The sequence below is a fragment of the Polypterus senegalus genome, chromosome 9 (genome assembly GCF_016835505.1).
Source record: "Polypterus senegalus isolate Bchr_013 chromosome 9, ASM1683550v1, whole genome shotgun sequence".
NCBI classification, from domain to species: domain Eukaryota; kingdom Metazoa; phylum Chordata; class Cladistia; order Polypteriformes; family Polypteridae; genus Polypterus; species Polypterus senegalus.
Window position 1 is genome coordinate 179,662,276 of NC_053162.1, and position 18,389 is coordinate 179,680,664.

The window sequence follows — 18,389 nt, forward strand, 5'->3', positions numbered from 1 at the left end:
TACATTTTTAATATGGAACAAAAAGAAAAGAAAAAAAAAATGTTCTCTATGGCTTGCAGAAGCTCCAGATGTGAAACAGGAGGAACGCCTGCAAGAACTTGAAAGTTGCTCCGGATTGGGTAGTACTTCAGATGACACGGATGTGCGCGAAGTTAGTTCTCGGCCTAGCACACCTGGTCTCAGTGTTGTTTCAGGTAATAATATATATATATTGATATCCATCCACCCACTTTCCTGACTCGCTTGCCCTGGACAAGGTTGCATTGCAGCTGGAGCTCATCCCTGCAAGCACAGGGCACAAACCAGGAACAATCCATGAACATGGCACCAGCCATTCACAGGGTTGTATATATTATGTTGATGATAAGTAACTGTTTGTAACTCTGACCACAGCAATATGGAAATGTTGCATTAGAATTTTGCACACATCTGAAGCTATCTTTGTGGTCAAAATAAATTGGATCATCCACCTTGTCTTGTTTCAATTAGTTTAAAACTGAATTACTAGTCTGGCAATAATCTTAAAGCTACAACAGTATTGGGTTTTAGTGTTTAACCAATTGGACAGCACTTACTGTGCCAGACTAGTTATAAACATTTCTTGTATTTACTGTTTCAATCACATTGTTTAGATTTTTCAAAATACAATAGTGCTTGTTCCTATTTCTTTAATGAAAAATTATAAAGGTGAAACATTTAAAATTAAATGTACCCTTTTGCACAGGGATAAGTGCTACATCAGAGGACATTCCCAATAAAATTGAAGATCTGAGGTCAGAGTGCAGTTCTGATTTTGGAGGAAAGGATTCTGTAACGAGTCCTGAAGCAGATGATTCTGGACATGGTAAGACATTTCATTTGGCAGAAAAAGGACATTGTTAGAGTAATTTTTAAGTTAACATTGTTCCAGGGGGCATTAGCAATAGAAAATTCCTGTGTATAGGTTTCTTTTCATTTTCTTTTTGTTAAAATTTGCCAAAACATCAACAGGTCAGTGGTGCTTGTGCTTCAGACCAAAGACCATTTTGCTAAAATCAAAGATACAGTGGAACATTTACAACTAACAGTCAATCCACACTAAAATTTGTTTATTTTACTGAAAGTATTTACTTGAATACTGCAATTCTAAACCACCTTTTCTTACTTTATATTTCAAAACCACAAACTTCAGCCGGTCATCCATAATAACCCCTTGGCCAACAGGCAGCTTTATGTCACTGATGCAGCAGAAGTGGTGCACATCAATGGCTACATGGAGTTAAAGGGTTGCAAAGGTCAGTGGTGGGCTCCTCAAGCAGATCTCATAGGACCAATTTGACACCTTTGTCATGAAACTAAGCCCCCTGTTCCACTAGAAAATGCTCCGCCTAAGAATTGCTTCAGGTCCGAAATGGACTGGCAACACTCAAAACGATATTTAACATCTGAGATTAGCACAAATAAATTGGATAATATGAACAAAAATTAAAGAAATTGAACTTTGTGAGAAAAAAATAAATAAATTTGAAAGCAAGTTTACAAAACCACAGGAATAAGTTCTTTTCCTAGTCTGCAGCTTTAGTGCACTTTCAAACAAAGATGTTTTATAACTGAAGAGTTTTGCTCTGACATATTTAAACAAACCATGTATGCTTTTTAAATAACTATATGGCTAATTGTAATTAAAATAAAGAATTATAATTGCTACTCATAATAGGAAGTGTTTTTTATTGTCTTTGCTATGTTAATAAAATTATTTAAAAACATATATAGTAGTTCTGCATCACCCTAGAGCGAAATGTCCTTTTTAGAATAAAGGCAGTGCAAAGGACTGCAAGTGTGTGGAAAAAGTTGTGGCAAGATACAAGACAACGGACAAAAAAATTGAATCTGAAGGAGTGTTTTCTCATGAAGACTGAAGTGAAGGGCAGAAATTGTCAGTGTTGCTGATTTATTAAGAAATTGTTATTGTACTTTATTATTATACTTAATTGTAATATAGTGGTTAATATGTATAGTTGTGCTTGAACGTTGGTGAATCCTTTAGAATTTTCTATATTTCTGCATAAATATTATCTAAAACATAATCAGATTTTTACTCAAGTCCTCAAAGTAGATAAAGAGAAACCAGTTAAACAAATGAGATAAAAATATTATACTTGGTCAATTAATTATTAAGAAAAATGATCGAATATTACATATTTGTGAGTGGCAAAAGTATGTGAACCTATGTTTACAGTATCTGGTGTTGCCCCCCTTTGAAGCAATCACTGCAACTAAACATTTCCGGTAACTTCTGATCATTTCTATACACCGGCTTGGAGGAATTTTAGCCCATTCCTCCGTACAGAATAGCTTCAACTCTGGGATGTTGGTGGGTTTCCTCACATTAACTACTCCCTTCAGGTCCTTCCACAACATTTTGATTGGATTAAGGTCAGGACTTTGACTTTGCCATTCCAAAACATTAGCTTTATTCTTCTTTAACCATTCTTTGGTAAAACGACTTGTGTGCTTAGGGTTATTGTCTTGCTGCATGACCCACCTTCTCTTAAGATTCAGTTCATGGGCAGATGATGTAATTCAGAATTCATTGTTCCATCAATGAAGGCAAGCCGTCCTGGCCCAGATGCAGCAAAACAGGCCCAAACCGTGATACTACCACCACCATGTTTCACAGATGGGATGAGGTTCTTATGCTGGAATGAAGTGTTTTCCTTTCTCCAAACCTAACGCTTTTCATTTAAACCAAAAAGTTCTATTTTGGTCTCATCCGCCCACAAAACATTCTTCTAATAGCCTTCTGGTTTGTCCATGTGATCTTTAGCAAACTGCAGATGAGCAGCAATGTTTTTTTTGGAGAGCAGTGGCTTTCTCCTTGCAACCTTGCCATGCACACCATTGTTGTTCAGTGTTCTCCTGATGGTGGACTCATGGACATGAACATTAGCCAATGTGAGAGAGGCCTTCAGTTGCTTAGAAGTTACCCTGGGGTCCTTTGTGACCTCACCGTCTATGACACGCCTTGCTCTTGGAGTGATCTTTGTTGGTCGACCACTCCTGGGGAGGGTAACAATGGTCTTGAATTTCCTCCATTTGTACACAATCTTCAGAGATGGTTTTGTAACCTTTTCCAGCCTGATGAGCATCAACAACTCTTTTGCTGGGGTCCTCAGAAATCTCCTTTGTTCGTGCCATGATAACCTTCCACAAACAATATATTGTGAAGAGCAGACTTTGATAGATCCCTGTTTTTTAAATAAAACAGGGTGCCCACTCGAATTTGATTGTTATCCCATTGTTTGAAAACACCTGACTTTAATTTCACCTTCAAACTAACTGCTAATCCTAGAGGTTCACATACTTTTGCCACACAAATATGTAATATTCGATCATTTTCCTTAATAAATAAATGACCAAGTATAATATTTTTGTCTCGTTTGTTTAACTGGTTTCTTTTTATCTACTTTTAGGACTTGAGTGAAAATCTGATAATGTTTTAGGTCATATTCATGTAGAAATATAAAAAATTCTAAAGGGTTCACAAACTTTCAAGCACAACTGTAAAGCTGGTAACAAGCTAGGGTATTATTGTATCTTGCATTATTCACATTTAATTGTTTATTATTGTATTTTGCTTTATACTTCAATAAGTAAGGTTAAAACCTTTTTATATTTATTGAGCTCCTGTTTCTTACACTTTTTTTCCTAGTTTCATCTTCAGAATGGGGGTGTCAGCCTAAGGTTTCATTAAAGTGTTAATCAGGGTTAGGGATGTCAGCTTCAGGACAGCAAGGGTTCAGGCCTACAACTTACTAAAACTTTAAATTTAAATGTTTTAAAGCCATATGACCAGTTAGTAGTACCAGAGGCTTGAAACTGCTTGGTGAACCTTAAGGACCCTAAGATTACCATTGAATATTCTTCACTAATCCTTTAACCTGGAAAAGTGAGAGATGGATAGCTGGAGTATCCTTCTGACCCAACTCTAGATAACCTTTGCAGTGATCAATAAAGGCTTGGAGTAAAGAGGTATTTTCATTCCAAGAATGCTCTTAATTAACAAACAATTACTGATGCTAGTGGATCAGACTTCTTCTGCCTTAATTTTAATCGACGTTCTTTTAGATTCGGAACCCTTGTTTCTTTTTTCATTAACCGGAAGCAGACCATAATAAGATGCAAAGTGAACCAACATATGACCAGCTAACGTGATTCCAGTTGTGTCTAGAATATGTCTAGAATACAGTATTTTTTTTCAGCAAAACACATGCAAACAGCAAAGTGAAGGTCTGGGAAATATTGCGCTATTGTGGTCTATGAAACATTTGGAAGGTGCTCTTAGAAACAGTTTTGGTAATGTTTAATGAGTATAAATTAAAAAAATTGGTTGGAGCAAAAATAATTGCTTCAACCTCTGTTACGGCCACACCCTGTATATCCTGTGAGTTCTGGATGTTGATGGTTAAAGTTGCAGCCAGGTTGAGAACTTTAAGTTTGATGAGAAGAGAGGCGATCAGGATCTTCCAAGGGTTTTTAAAGGAAGCCATAGACGTCTTGCCTTTGGTTTCTTGGTAGCCTTAAGCCCCACCTTTTGGTTAATCATTGGTGTAAAGCTTTGTCCATCAATTTTACTTATCCTTGAGTTGTAGTCATTTGTTCGTACTTGTGTGTCAAGGTGGCACCTCTGATAGATGTTATTGCGATGGTATGTGTTCTAGAATTGATCCTCTGATCAGATAAGACACAGAGTCTGTATTCCAGTAAGGGGCCCCAACCTGTAAAATGAGACTTAACTGGCATTAAGATTGCCCAGTCTTGGCTTTTAAGCATTCTACCGATAGTGAAAATGGATAAAGTCAGTCTGTCTTACTATGTATATACATAATATAAATGCACACCTTTGATGGTGTACCCTGTGAAAGGGTCAAGTAACGTAAAGGTTGGTTGATTGATGGAAGGTACCATGGTACAGTTGGTAGCACTACTGACTTGACAGTTTAGCTTACTGAGCTTGAATCTTGCACCCTTTTGCTGTTTGTGTGATGTGGGGATGGGGTTTTAACCAAATACTCCTGTTTTCCCTCCTATTTCCCTAAGATATGTTATATTAAATACCAATTTTATTTTGGCCCCACTTACCTACAGTGGTCTGGTGCCCTATTAAAGGTTAGTTCCTGCTGTTTGTCCCAATGCTACCAGGAGGATCTGACTGTCTGCAACCTTAAATTAGATAAATCAGACTCTAGAATGTTGTTAATGATTGACTTGCTGTATTTTGCTCTTCTATTGTAGGCTCTCACCACTTGACATCTCCTCCTTCACAAGCTGACTCTTTGCTTGCTATGTTTGACCCCCTTTCTACATGTGAAGGTAAAAGAAAACCTATCAGACCAGCCTTCATTCAGAATTCATCTGTACCTTAACCACTAATTGTTTGAACAAACCTTTTCTTTTTGTAAGCGTACAATTCATTATAATGTAAGAACTGAATAATATTGAACACATTTTACAATGCTGTGTGTTCAAATAATATTTTAAATCTGAAATATTTTAATGCTAGATATTGGCTAGCAGCACTGATACAAACATGAGGCCTCATCTCACAGTAACTATTGCAGAGCTAAATTAATTTTGAATTGTTCTTCTGTGACTTTTTAGTTTTAATTAATACAAGTCTGGAAGCATTTGTGTGACTTAGTCTAGGCAATTCCAGATACTGAATAACTTGTATGTACTTGAATGTACTCAGTAATAAATTGTTAGTTTTCATTGTAATAATATAAAAATAAACATTTCAGAATGATGTGCAAAGCAACAATCGTTTACAGTAACTGAACAAAACTAGTTCCCATACTTGCCAGTCGTATAAATATTGACTAGAGTGCAGTGTTTTATATGCCATGGTAATGCATTAGAGATAGAAATTGGAAAGGCGGTCTTCCCACAAATGGGTTATTGTAGCTTTTATCAGAAAAAAATGAATGAGCTTGATGGGCTGAATAGTTCAGGTACCTACTTCAATTTTTTGTGTGTCTAAGTAGCTGGGCTGATCCAAACACATCAGTAGTGAGCTGCACCCTATACAGATATGACTAAATTAAAAGAAATTTACAAAATAGTAGTATGAGAAAGCCCACCAAGTCTGTGTCATTGAAGCGGGATGAGACTAATATACAACTATCCCTCAGGTATAATTAGAATGATTGTTCCTCACACCCTGAATTTACCTTTTGAAAGAAAAAAAGCAAAACTTATGTTAAGCTTGGCATTATGTTACATTTTAGTCAAGATAATGAAACTATTTATTTATTTATTTACTTTTTTTTTCCCCAAACCCAGTGTAGTATTCCTGTAGTTGAGCATTCTTGTTTGGCAACAAATTCACTAACTTTATTCAAAAATTGGCACTTAATATATAATTAACATTTTAATATGCCATATAATAAAGAAAATGGTTGCTCTTTTTATCTGTGAATTAAAAAACATAAAATAATAAAATGAAAAATGAACAAGAAAACGCTGTAAAACAAAAAAAAAGAAGAAGAATACTTGCTACAGATAGAACTTGCATGCCAGCTGACTGGCCTTTTTCATCAAATAAATGGACTAGCTTACAGGGGAAGTTGTATATGTCTTTATATCCCTGTGTTAGTTTATTTAATGGCACTTTCATCTATGTATATTTATTGCATTACACAACTAGAGGAAAGTTAATCTGAAAAACTTCCGTGTCTCATAAAAGTAGAGAGAGATTCTTTAGTCATGTGGTACCTGTACATTGTATATCTTGGTTTCATAGTTTACTGAAATGGTGGTCCTTCTCTTTTGCATATTACAGGGTCATTAGCACCTGCAGTTGTACGCCCCAAGGTTCATTATGCCCGACCTCCTCACCCTCCTCCAGATCCCCCAATTCCTGAACTGTTTCCTGTAATCCAAGAGGCTAGATTGCCCATGTTTGGCCCACATGGTGTGCTGCCAGTTGACTTGGAGCAGAACAAACAACGTCATTCCTATCCAGACAGACTAGTGAGGAGCAAGAGTTCAGACATAGTGCCTGCTTCCCGAAGGCCCACCAGTGACCCCAGCTGGAACCGGCGTGCTCCCAATGAAGAGAGAGACGCTACAGTAGGAACTTCTGCTGCATTTGTTACAGGGCCATCCTCTTCCCCTAGTAAAGATTCACTAAAAGGAGAGGTAAGGTTTTGCAGTATACTGTACATGAAAATAAAAAAAACTGCATGTGATTTTTTTTTTATAGGTATAGAAACATCAGATTTGTAGCACTTTTAGCACTTAAAAAGAATTTGCCAGCATATTTACTTCGATTCTCTATAACATACAAAATCAAATGAAATATTTGTCACTTGCAATTGTACAAAGTACCATACGTAGTGAAGTGCTTGAGGTTGAAGTTGCTGAGCTCCAAGGCTATGTATTACAAGAATATAAAAAGACAATAAATACTCAACTGTAAAAAAAACAATCAATAGATATCATTATATACAATGACAGCATTATATTAATAATATAAAAATGTGTATTGAGTAAATAGAAATAGGGCATTAATGTAGCTCTCGGCACTGTCCTCATTTTGGATGCATACATAATTCAGATATGAAATAAGCTAAAGCAGTAAAATTTTCAGAATGGTTTAATTTTGTGACACTTTACTATGAAACCATCAAAAATAGGTACAAGCAAGTATGACTGATTTTAGAGGGTGAACAATTGGTGACATGTTCCATTCCCATTCTACAAACCTATAGTTGTGCTAAGTTATCTTCATCATTAAGCTATTGTAGAATTATGAATGAATATATTTTTAATGCTTATGATGTGATATTTTTATTTTTTTAGATTAAAAAAATGTTTTGAAACCTGAATATGAAACTGTTTCTAAAGACTCCTCGTATGTAATGCACAGCAATTTTTCTCCTTTTGTGTTTTTGTTTCCATTAGCCATGTTTTCATTTCCTCACACATGGTTTAAAAGTTTTTCTCCTTAGTTCCCTTGATGCTTCCATAATTTTAATACATCTTTCTGCTCATCTTTCTTTCTGTTGTTTTGTTGTTAATGTGTTTCTGTGGGTTTTACCCAAGTTAAGGTCACAGCTTCTACCATGTTTGTCAACATTGACAATCTGAGAAATCTACTGCTTCCTAAAAAACTATTTGTGTATTGTATATTACTTTGAGTGGGAATGGTTTCATGTCTACCTATGATTCTTTTTAATAGTAATTTTATGTGATGATAATTTTATTTGTACAGGCAGAAGAGAGGAAAGACAGTGATGATGAAAAATCAGACAGGAATAAACCTTGGTGGAAAAAGCGCTTTGTCTCTGCCATTCCAAAAGGTAAGAAGGAATTTTGTTATAAATTAATAAGTCCCTTGATAAATTTCTCCATGAGTGTTAAGTAATATACATTTCAAAACTGATAATCTTGCACACAATATAATTCAAATTATGGCTGTCTCTTTTGCCAGTAGTTTATTTTTAGGTATTTTACATTAAAAGCATGGGTTCATTTGAATATATTCTAATGGGTGTTAAAAGTTCCTGTGTCCATAAATACAGTGTAATCTTGGGTACAGTGTTTGGAAGTATCAAATATATCAATAAAGTGCTGTTTTGATAATCGGTCTTTTAAAAATTGTTAGTTTGCAGATACACAACCAAACATCTAGAGTATTAGAAAATTTTTAGCATTCATCATTGATTACGCTCCCAAGTTAGGATTTTCTTTGAATGGTTAACCCTACCTTTTTCTATATTTCTGTTGGCTTTATTTTTATAATTCTTTTTTTTTTTTTTAATCTGCTCTCGGGTCCTAATCTGGGATCCTGAGTTGATTTGTCATGTGGTGGGTGCGGCAATGTGCTGTATCAGCGCGTGCTCCTTACCTCTCTCCCTCTCACATTTCAGAACGCACAGAAAGGGAGAAATCATTTACATTATCATGCACAATAAAGCTATTTGTTGAAGAACCTCGAAGCAAAATACTTTGCGATTATAAATAAATGTGAATGTGTAAACCCCAAAGACTTTATTAGTATTTGGTCAGCAATGTTAAGCAACCATTTGAGATTTATAGCAATATATTCATAATGTCACTCTAGTCTTCTTCTATATAAATTGGAAACTGTTTGTCCCTGCAGATTTGTTTAACAGAAAAATTGAAGTCTGTCAATCATTGTATTGCAACAATAAGTGTTTTTTGTTTATGAAGAGCCTTTCATTTGATACTTTCAGAGATTTTACACACATTCTTCACACTGTAGTGCTTGAACTATTAAAACAAAATAATAATAAAAAAATAAATCTGTTGTTTGGGAAGATGAAATATAACCAGTAATGTAATTTTGTGAATATATGGTGGTGATCTGAATCCCAGAATTTTGCACTTTGCTATCTGGAGCAGCAGAAGTTCTGACTGGAGACATTTCAGAGTAATTTTAAATATTTCTTCTTTAATACACATTTGAATATATTCAAAATTCACATCTGAATATGAAAGCGCTTTTTAGAAAGTTTAGTTTTTCTTATGTAGTGTAAAAAATTGTTTCTGCATGAATGTGCATGCAAGTAAAAAGCCTCAGGTAAGTAGCACAGACTTTCTTAATTCATACAGGCTTTTCATTTACTACATCATGCTTTACTTTTGAAGTAAAGCAGCAAACAGCTTTTTCTATACTTTGACATAGAGCAACCCTTTACATGATTTCTGAAAGGCCACCTTCTTTCTCTTATTGTATTCCTTATGCAGTGCTATATTGGACTACAGAAAGTGAAGTTACAGGTAAAAGTGTCATAATGGATATTGCTCTGTAGCTGCCCTTGCAATTTCTTAGCTTTAGTACTGCGGCTCACAGCATAGTGGGCAACTTTGTAGACACATGCACTTTTCCTCTTGGTCACTTGTGATGAGATGTTATCCTATTGTGGTAGGATGGGCCATTTGTAATAGTTGTCTGAATTGCAAAGAATGAGATTGTTCATTTGGTAGAATGGAATGGAATGTCTGTGATGAATTTTTCAGACAACTATTTGTGCATTCTCCATTTCTTTGAGCATTTCTGAATGGCCAATTTAAATGATATAATTAACTCTGTCTGCTTGCACACTTATGTTGGCTGTGTTGTATGAATTGTAAAAAGTTGCCTTTATCACCAGCGTCATCTAATGCTTTTTCTCTTAGTCTTGTATCTTGGTCACTCATGTCAGTCTGTGTAAATTGTTTAAAAAAAAAAAAACAAATATACACAACATCTACCCCTACCCACATAATCCCTTTATCCACCCATTGTGCAGAATTCATGAAATTCATTTTACATTTCATCCACTCTGTATGGCTTATTAAAGGGCATGGTAAATGTCTATTCCATCTCTCCACCACTGGGGATGGTGCAATCTAGATGTAATAATTTATAACTGGACACATTCACTGAGTTTGGTTTACTTCATGTCTACCTAAATGTAGCCAAATGTAAAATGAACAGAAAAATATATAGTCAAACACTTTTTTTTTTTGGCATTTGCATGAAAAATACATTTGCACCAGTCTTATTTGGGTAACATTTGGTCTGTAAAGTCAAATTTATCTGGAATGTTGGAGGTTAATAACCCAAAGCCAAAATATGACAATAACTGTAGATTATATTTACTGCTAGATAATTGGTTTAACCAGGGTCCCAGTCATTTGCACTTTCTGTTATCTATTTTAAACTACTACATGTTGTAATTCATAGAAAGATATTGATATTCTTTAAATTATGTAAAATAGTTTAGATATATTTGCATTTTTACTTCTGTGTTAAACATGCTGTATATATCAACATTTTTCTATTTATATCGTTATCTGCAAGTTACTCACTAGCTATGTCTTTTTCTGTAGCACCTATTACATTCAGGAAAAAGGACAAACAAGACAAAGACAGGGAAGATCAATGTCCTGGTAGGTTTCCAGTGTAGTGTGAAAATTTCATTAACTTTTGTATTTTTGACTCTCTGCATTTAATATATGATACTACTTCTGTAGATGAGTCTTCATCCCGTTTGAATGCCCAAGCCCAGGCTGCTGCTGCTGAGGATATTCTAGACAAATACAGGAATGCCATCAAGAGGGCAAGCCCCAGTGAAGTAACAACTTCAGCAACTTATGAAGGACCTGGTGAATATTTTGAAACATCCTCTTCTGTCCATCTCTGTCTCCCTCTCCCTGTGTGTGTGTCTGTGTCTCTATGTATAGTATATGTGCAATATTTAAAGAAAATGTATCGTTGTGGGTTGACCTTCACTGTTATCATGTGAATGCACTTTTCACCTTTTAGTTTGGTTTCCTTTGTCCTGTATATGACCAAATGAGATTGATTGGAGTTTGTTTTTGTTTCATAAAAATTTCTAGTTTTAGAAATGCTGCTCCAGTACATCCTGATAATCACTACAAATGAGAGGAATAGAATTTGATATGTATTAATGCTTGGTTGTGGTAACCAGTCCATCTGGTGTTTTAATTTATCTTGCATAGATCTCAACCCAAAAGAACTTAACCAAAAAAAAATCATGTATGATATATTTTAGTGTTGTGCTTTCATAAAGAGTACAAAGTAAACAAGTATTTTAGAATAAGTTTAATTAAAAAAATCAAGATGTTTAGCAAGTAATACAGTGCTAGCACTGGTTAACACAGTAGCAACATTTCAGTTCAAGTGTTAATATTGTCAGAAAAAACCTTTTCAATATCCAGGTTGGAGTTCTACAAAGTATACTTTAACACGGTGAGTTGGGGTGGTAGGGTTTCAAGACCTTATTTGGCTTGGATTGTCAAATGATGCTCAGTCTTCAGTGTGTGAGACAGATCTAAGAAAAGACAAATTCTGTAGGCATCTGGCACTTAAAGAATGGGTGAAATAAAGTGAAGAATACTTGGAGTAACATGGTCTACAGAGAAAAATCACAAAGACTGGTGGTGCTTGAAACTAGAACTATGCAGAGACAGCAATGGCAGTCTTAGTGTGCAGTCCATCTTATGATTTTTTATTTTTGGTCAGATGCGAGTGCCCCTAGGTGACATATGTATATATTTGTTTTTCTTTCTGTGTTCATTTTGCAGGTGTAAATTGCACAGTCTAAAACTAAATGCCCTATCACCTTAGGTACTACATGCAGGATAAATTCAGTACACTAGAAGATTTTTTTTCCCCCCAGATGAGCAATATTGCATAGACCCGGCTTCTCTCCTTTAATGTAAATGAAAAATATATTTTTGCATTTGAACCTAGAAGCAATTGCTGAAGGAGAAAGCATCCATGACTCACCTAGAGAAGAAATTATACAAAACATCTCTGCAGATGACTTACCAGATTCTGCAAGCCAGACAGCACAGCCATTAGATTCGAAGTTCTCCTTCAGGTTTGTTACCTTATATCCTGCGTTTATCCATTATCAAAATGGACTTATCTTTTTATGTGCTCTATTTTAAATTCTTCATTTATTTTTAAACAAAGGACACTCGATAATTGTGTAATGCATGAGGTTGGTTTTAATTATGACATTGAAAAGCAGATGTGAATTGCAGGTTTGGAAAACTGAAAGACTGTGGGCACTTTATTGATTGATTTTTAGTGCAGCAAGTCCTGAGTTTCAAAAGACATTTGTGAATTAAGTTCAGCTTTTTTTTATACAGTGATGCCAAGAAGAAACTAAGGATGTCACTTTGCTCTGCTGATTCAGTCGTCTTTCCTATAATGACTCACACAACAACAAGAAATGGTCTACCTGACCATACAGATACTGAAGGTAAAAAATATTTACACATGTTAGATGACCAGCTGGAAAACTAAAACTTGCTTAAGATGCATATTTTAGGCTTCTGTACTTACTTAATATACAGGTTTTCTTTTTTTTTTAAATAGATTTTCAAACACTTCTACTTATATCAATTTCATTAGCTGAAATACCCCCATCTTGTTCATCTGTTAAACATGGAGAAAGCAGTAATTTAATTAAAAAATGTGTAAATATTTTCCTATCAAATGAAATTCTACGAAAAATAAAAATTTTGAAATCCTGTGAAGTTTTCTGAGACCAATTTAGAAAGGTGCTAAGTCAACACTGATTTCTTAATCCTATATAACGTCTTTTATATATGATAAAATAATATAGAAACAAGTCATAATTGGGTAAAATGTGACATATTTAATATTAGATTTATTTGCATTACTGTATAATGAGATACTCTTAAATATATTGTTTGATTCTAGATAATTTTAAGAAATAAAAAAATACATCTGCTAATTTTCTCTTTATTAGTTATGGCCTGAGTATCTAGTGTTGCCTGAATACATTTAAAAGTTTTGTTTTCCTAGTCATACTGCAGTATGTCTTATGTTTTTGTGAGCTTGTGAAAAATACTGTGAAGAACATGGTTACATTTGCAAAATAGACAGAAACTGATCTGCAAAAAGGCACAGACTGATTGATATATTAAGCACAGAAATATATACTAAATACTAATTAGAATTAAAAACATTAGCATAAAAACTATAATTATGCTATGCAAAAGTTAATAATTAAAAGAACAAAGCTAAAAGCACCACTCAACGCAGATGCTGAAACCCAGAAGTTACTCAACTAGTCGAGAACTGAAAACAAACCTTTAAGTACCCATAGCAGGTGTTACAAGTATTGATCTAATTAACAAAACAAGAGGGCAGCACTTGACATTTAAACAAAGACTTGAATAAACTGGCATGCTTAGAAACATTAGGAGAACCTTTGTTTTAAAATGAAGGGTTTTTGAACCATTTTCCATCTTTCAGATAATGAGATTGTCTGTTTCCTGAAAGTCCAGCTTGCAGAAGCTATAAACCTTCAGGACAAAAACCTCATGGCTCAGATCCAGGAGACAATGCGCTGTGTCAGTCGGTTTGATAGTCGAACTTGTCGGAAACTGCTGGCTGCCATTGCAGAAGATTACAGGTATATTAATAAGCACTATATTCAAATATTGATTTAGAAAGAATGTTTGTTTCTTATGCTGCACATCAAATATGTGCTGTTTTGTTTTTTTGCAAAGTTTATTGCAGTTTTCTTAAAAAGTTGGCTCTTTTACTTTTATTTGTAGTGCTTATAAGCATGGAAGGAGCTGTATAGAATGCATGGTTAATACATCAGAAAAACATAAAATAAGTATTAATATCATCAAGGTTTTGCATTGCAGATGCCAAAACTGGTTCTGATTTTTCTTATAAGTTACAAAGTTGCAGACCACAATTTTTTATTTTTTGTTGCTCAACAGCAGACAGATAAAAACACACACACTTACACAGCCCCCCTTTGCTTTGGGTCATTTTCCTAATTCTGTTGCAGAAAGCGGGCACCCTATATTGCTTACTTGACTCGATGTCGCCAGGGACTCCAGACCTCACAGGCTCATTTGGAAAGACTCCTGCAGAGAGTACTGCGGGATAAGGAGGTGGCCAACCGATACTTCACCACAGTCTGTGTCAGACTACTAATGAAGAGTATGGAGAAACAAATGGCAAGCTTTATTGAAGGTAGTTATTACTTACAAAAGATTGATTATACCTTTCCTAGTTTTAATCATTAGGTTTTTGTTTATACATATTGCAGTATTCATGTATTGTAAAGTAGTAAAGAGACATGCTCCTTATTATTTGACTGAAATATACTGTAGATTGAATGGATTTTAGCAAGTCAAACCCTTGAAGCATGACCTACCAGTTCTATCTAAAATACATTTTAATCCAGCATGACAAAAGGGATTAGCTCTATAAACTGTTCTATTTTAAAAAATGATCATATTAACATATCATCGGTTTTAAATGTTTTGTAGTTCTATTATTGCATAACTTATGCTGTCATAATTTCTTTACTTATTCCTAAATGTTAGGCAAATGAATTTCCCATTAAGGAATAATACATAGATTTTACCTGTGTGAATACAATTTACTGAAAATGTTGCACAAACTTAACTGAAGAAATAGATGGTATCAAGTACAAAAAAAATAAAAATGCTTACTTACAGTAAATAGGATAGAATTTGTTTGCGGAGGTGTCCTTTACTATTAAACCACTTAATTATCATCATCATTTTCTTTACATTTTTCCTGATGAGGGGCGCAGTGGAAATACCATGAGATGGGCTGAAGAGTTGACTCTTGTTCTCCCCACCCCCACAGTTCAGTATAATGTCCACAAAACTGTGTCATCTCTTGATAATCTCCACCCTCGTTTGTGAATAGCTGCTCTTCCCTTATTTAAAGAGGAAACCACTCTTTTTCAGGAGAGGGAAATTATCTCATATTTGCAATTGAAATGTTCCAGTGCATAACAGAGCTCATAGTCTGATGAGCCTAAGAGGACATCATTAGGAAACTGCAGAATTGTAACTGTTCAATGCACAAACCATACTCTTCAACCTTGGTTGCAACTTCAGATTCTCTCTATTAAACACAATTTGCCATTTGTAACCCTTACAGGAGCACATCTCCAGACAGCATCATTCCAAGCATTATTGAGGCACACAAGTCCCCTTAAAGTCAAATTTAGAACTGTGTACCCAGCTACATTATCTTATCTGGAGCTTTGAAATCAAGGAGTCAAATGATGTTCATGACTCTTTCCTTGAAAAAAGTTGAAGGATGATGATCATGGTGTAAAATGAAAAGCTAGAGGGATGTGGTTACCTAGATAATGGATTGAGTTCCCCAGAAAGTATCATTTTTGAAATTTTGTGGAGATATTTTCAATATTGAAATCTCACTATTTAATTATAATTAAAAACAAACTTAAATAATAACAAGTGAAGTGACGGTTTTTGTTATACATTTTAATGTTGGATATATTTTTGTCTGGATTACACTGTGTGTGTTCAGCTGCCTTTCTGTTCACTGCAGGTGAATGCCATGCATGTTTGCAGTGACAGACTCATCTTATGCATAACAGTGTTATTTAAGTCTTAAAAATGCATGTTGTTTTGCATAGTCATAATCCTATAATGCATCCAGTCATATAGCCTATATTTACTAAAATATAAAAGTTTATAAGTAAATAAGTACAATTTTGATGTATTATTGAATGACCACCCCAGAAAGTATTAAAAAGGCAGAATTTAAAATTCTGTGTTGAAAGTAATTGAAAATGGCTGGTTTAAAAACTAATGAGTAGATAGATGAACAGAAACACATGGTGATGTCTGCTGAACCGTCACTAGATTTTTCAAATTGTTTGCACCCCCATTCAAAAGCAAATTTTTGTTCCCTCAAATGTAAAGCTAGAAAAAGCATAGATTCTAATTACTTTTGAGGATATTTAAGACAATTCATATAAATAATCAGTTATTTAAAAAAATAATTTTTTGTTTCAATTAAATGATTTTAGTCCGTTAACTAATACAATTTGGTAGGCTTTTTTTGTTTTTTGTCTCTTTAGCTTATATTGTATTTCCTGGAATCAGTTAGCATTTCTTGATATTCTTTTTTTTTTTCACTCTCAATCCGCCTTTAATTTGTTATGAGAATGCTTTAAAAAAAAAAAAAAAAAAATCTTAAAGGTAATGAGAGTTTGTTAATGAGAAAACATTGGTTACTTGAAAGCAGGGAGTATGGGTTTTTGTTTTCCTTGTTTGATAATTACTTGCATGAAAAAGTGAAAAATGTACTTGATTTTGTTTCTTCTCTGGTAGCTTGCTTTATATCACCCAGAGGGGAAATATGATAGTTGTAAACCTGTTCAGTTTTCTGTGCTGCCCAACCCAATTACTGCTCTAGGAATATCTAGCCAGTTGGGCCTCCCATTTATGCAATAATATCACTCATATTCATTCTAGGGTTTGGCGATTGCATATGCTGTTGTCCAGAGGAAGGGAGTAAATGTTAATAAATGTGGTTTTTGTTCTGCTATAGTTATGATGATCTTGCCTGCTGATCAGTTTTACTTGTAAAGAAACATCTTGAAATTATTTTTTGCCTCAGTTTATTTGCAAAATATGTTTATACTCTAAAGTCATCCTCTCATTGAGAGTAATTTATAGAATAATTTGCTTTGGTTTAAGTGGTTTTCATCTGTCTACAAATTCAGCCATACAGCGATCCAATTTACCTTTGATAACCTACACAAAGGAACTTTGACAGGAGACTATTAATGTTGGGGAGCTTTTGACCATTCTGTAAAGAGGGAGCCACCAAGCTTTTAACTACACGGCTGAGTTTCTCAGATTACTAATTGATTAAAAATATGCCATAAATAAAAAAATATATATTATTTGCATGTAATAAGTATGATTGCATTAAAGTATTAACTAAGAATAAGTAAATTATTAAAACACAAAACATGCTAACTATATCTAATTTTAAAACAGCCTTCCAAAGGTTCACAGCTGCTGATGACAAAACTGCTTCAGTGGAAGATTTCTTGCGTTATTTGTATGGAGCCATGGCTCAAGACACTATTTGGCAAAATGCTAGTGAAGATCAACTGCAGGATGCACAAATGGCTATTGAGAGGAGTGTTATGAATCAAATATTCAAACTTGCCTTTTACCCAAACCAAGATGGCGATAGTTTACGAGATCAGTGAGTACTTAGTGGTGTCTTTCCCAACTCTTTCATTTGTTTGTTTTTTCACATTTCCAGTAATTCTGCAAGAATCCCTTAATTTTGATAAAGATTCTAATAAGTAGTCCATATAAGCTATGCCTTTTTCATGTATATTGGATTATATTACATTGTTGATTCCTGCCATGTTTAAGTGAGGTGTTTTCTAAATTCTCCTTGAATAACTTTCTTTTCTGCTGGGCATTCTGTTTGCTCATAAAGTCATTGATTTCACAGCCAAAGATTTTTTATTATATTGCAGTTCAATTGTGTGCAAAATATTTGGTTATGACATTGTTGAATTTATTCCTTTGGTATTTGTTTTTTTCTTCTAGAGTTTTGCAGGAACACATTCAGCGCCTGTCTAAAGTTGTGACTGCTAATCATAAGGCTCTACAGATCCCAGAGGTAATTTTTGGAATTTTATTATTTTATAGTTATGAAGCCATTACTACTGTAGGGTTTTCAGCTTTGAATGTGAAAGAAAGCTTTAAACAAAAGTCCTTCCTGCCCCACCATGGGGTCACTGCACCCCCATCCCTCCTCTTCCTTTCCCCCTATAAGCAAACCTCCTAATTCCATCTTGTAATTTTGTTTTATTTTCACCCACCTCCACTTTTTGAGTACTTTGCTAATAGTTGTAGTGAGAATATAATTATTAAAAGCATGCCATTTACAAATATTTGACTAAAATGTAAGCTAAATCAACAAAGTTTTTGTAGCACTTACTGATTTTCACAGCTTTTAAAGTTCTATTTGTTCAATTACAAAATAATTGCTAAAT

The 18,389-nt window shown here is 34.4% G+C and overlaps 1 protein-coding gene across 3 annotated transcripts in view; it reads left to right on the top strand.

Annotated features, from left to right (window-relative positions):
- The window catches only part of gapvd1 (GTPase activating protein and VPS9 domains 1), a 94,095-nt gene that overhangs the window by 65,462 nt on the left and 10,244 nt on the right, over positions 1 to 18,389 (top strand). The window contains exons 13-26 of one of the 3 annotated variants that reach the window (XM_039764440.1): positions 60 to 194; positions 725 to 844; positions 5,275 to 5,352; positions 6,821 to 7,179; positions 8,255 to 8,342; positions 9,754 to 9,786; positions 10,882 to 10,941; positions 11,026 to 11,157; positions 12,272 to 12,398; positions 12,673 to 12,785; positions 13,808 to 13,967; positions 14,358 to 14,545; positions 17,371 to 17,584; positions 17,941 to 18,013. In XM_039764440.1, the coding sequence (XP_039620374.1) occupies positions 60 to 194; positions 725 to 844; positions 5,275 to 5,352; positions 6,821 to 7,179; positions 8,255 to 8,342; positions 9,754 to 9,786; positions 10,882 to 10,941; positions 11,026 to 11,157; positions 12,272 to 12,398; positions 12,673 to 12,785; positions 13,808 to 13,967; positions 14,358 to 14,545; positions 17,371 to 17,584; positions 17,941 to 18,013 (1,880 nt within the window). Of the gene's footprint in view, positions 1 to 59; positions 195 to 724; positions 845 to 5,274; positions 5,353 to 6,820; positions 7,180 to 8,254; positions 8,343 to 9,753; positions 9,787 to 10,881; positions 10,942 to 11,025; positions 11,158 to 12,268; positions 12,399 to 12,672; positions 12,786 to 13,807; positions 13,968 to 14,357; positions 14,546 to 17,370; positions 17,585 to 17,940; positions 18,014 to 18,389 lie in introns of all 3 variants that reach the window. The other 2 variants (XM_039764439.1, XM_039764441.1) reach the window with 2 other exon arrangements.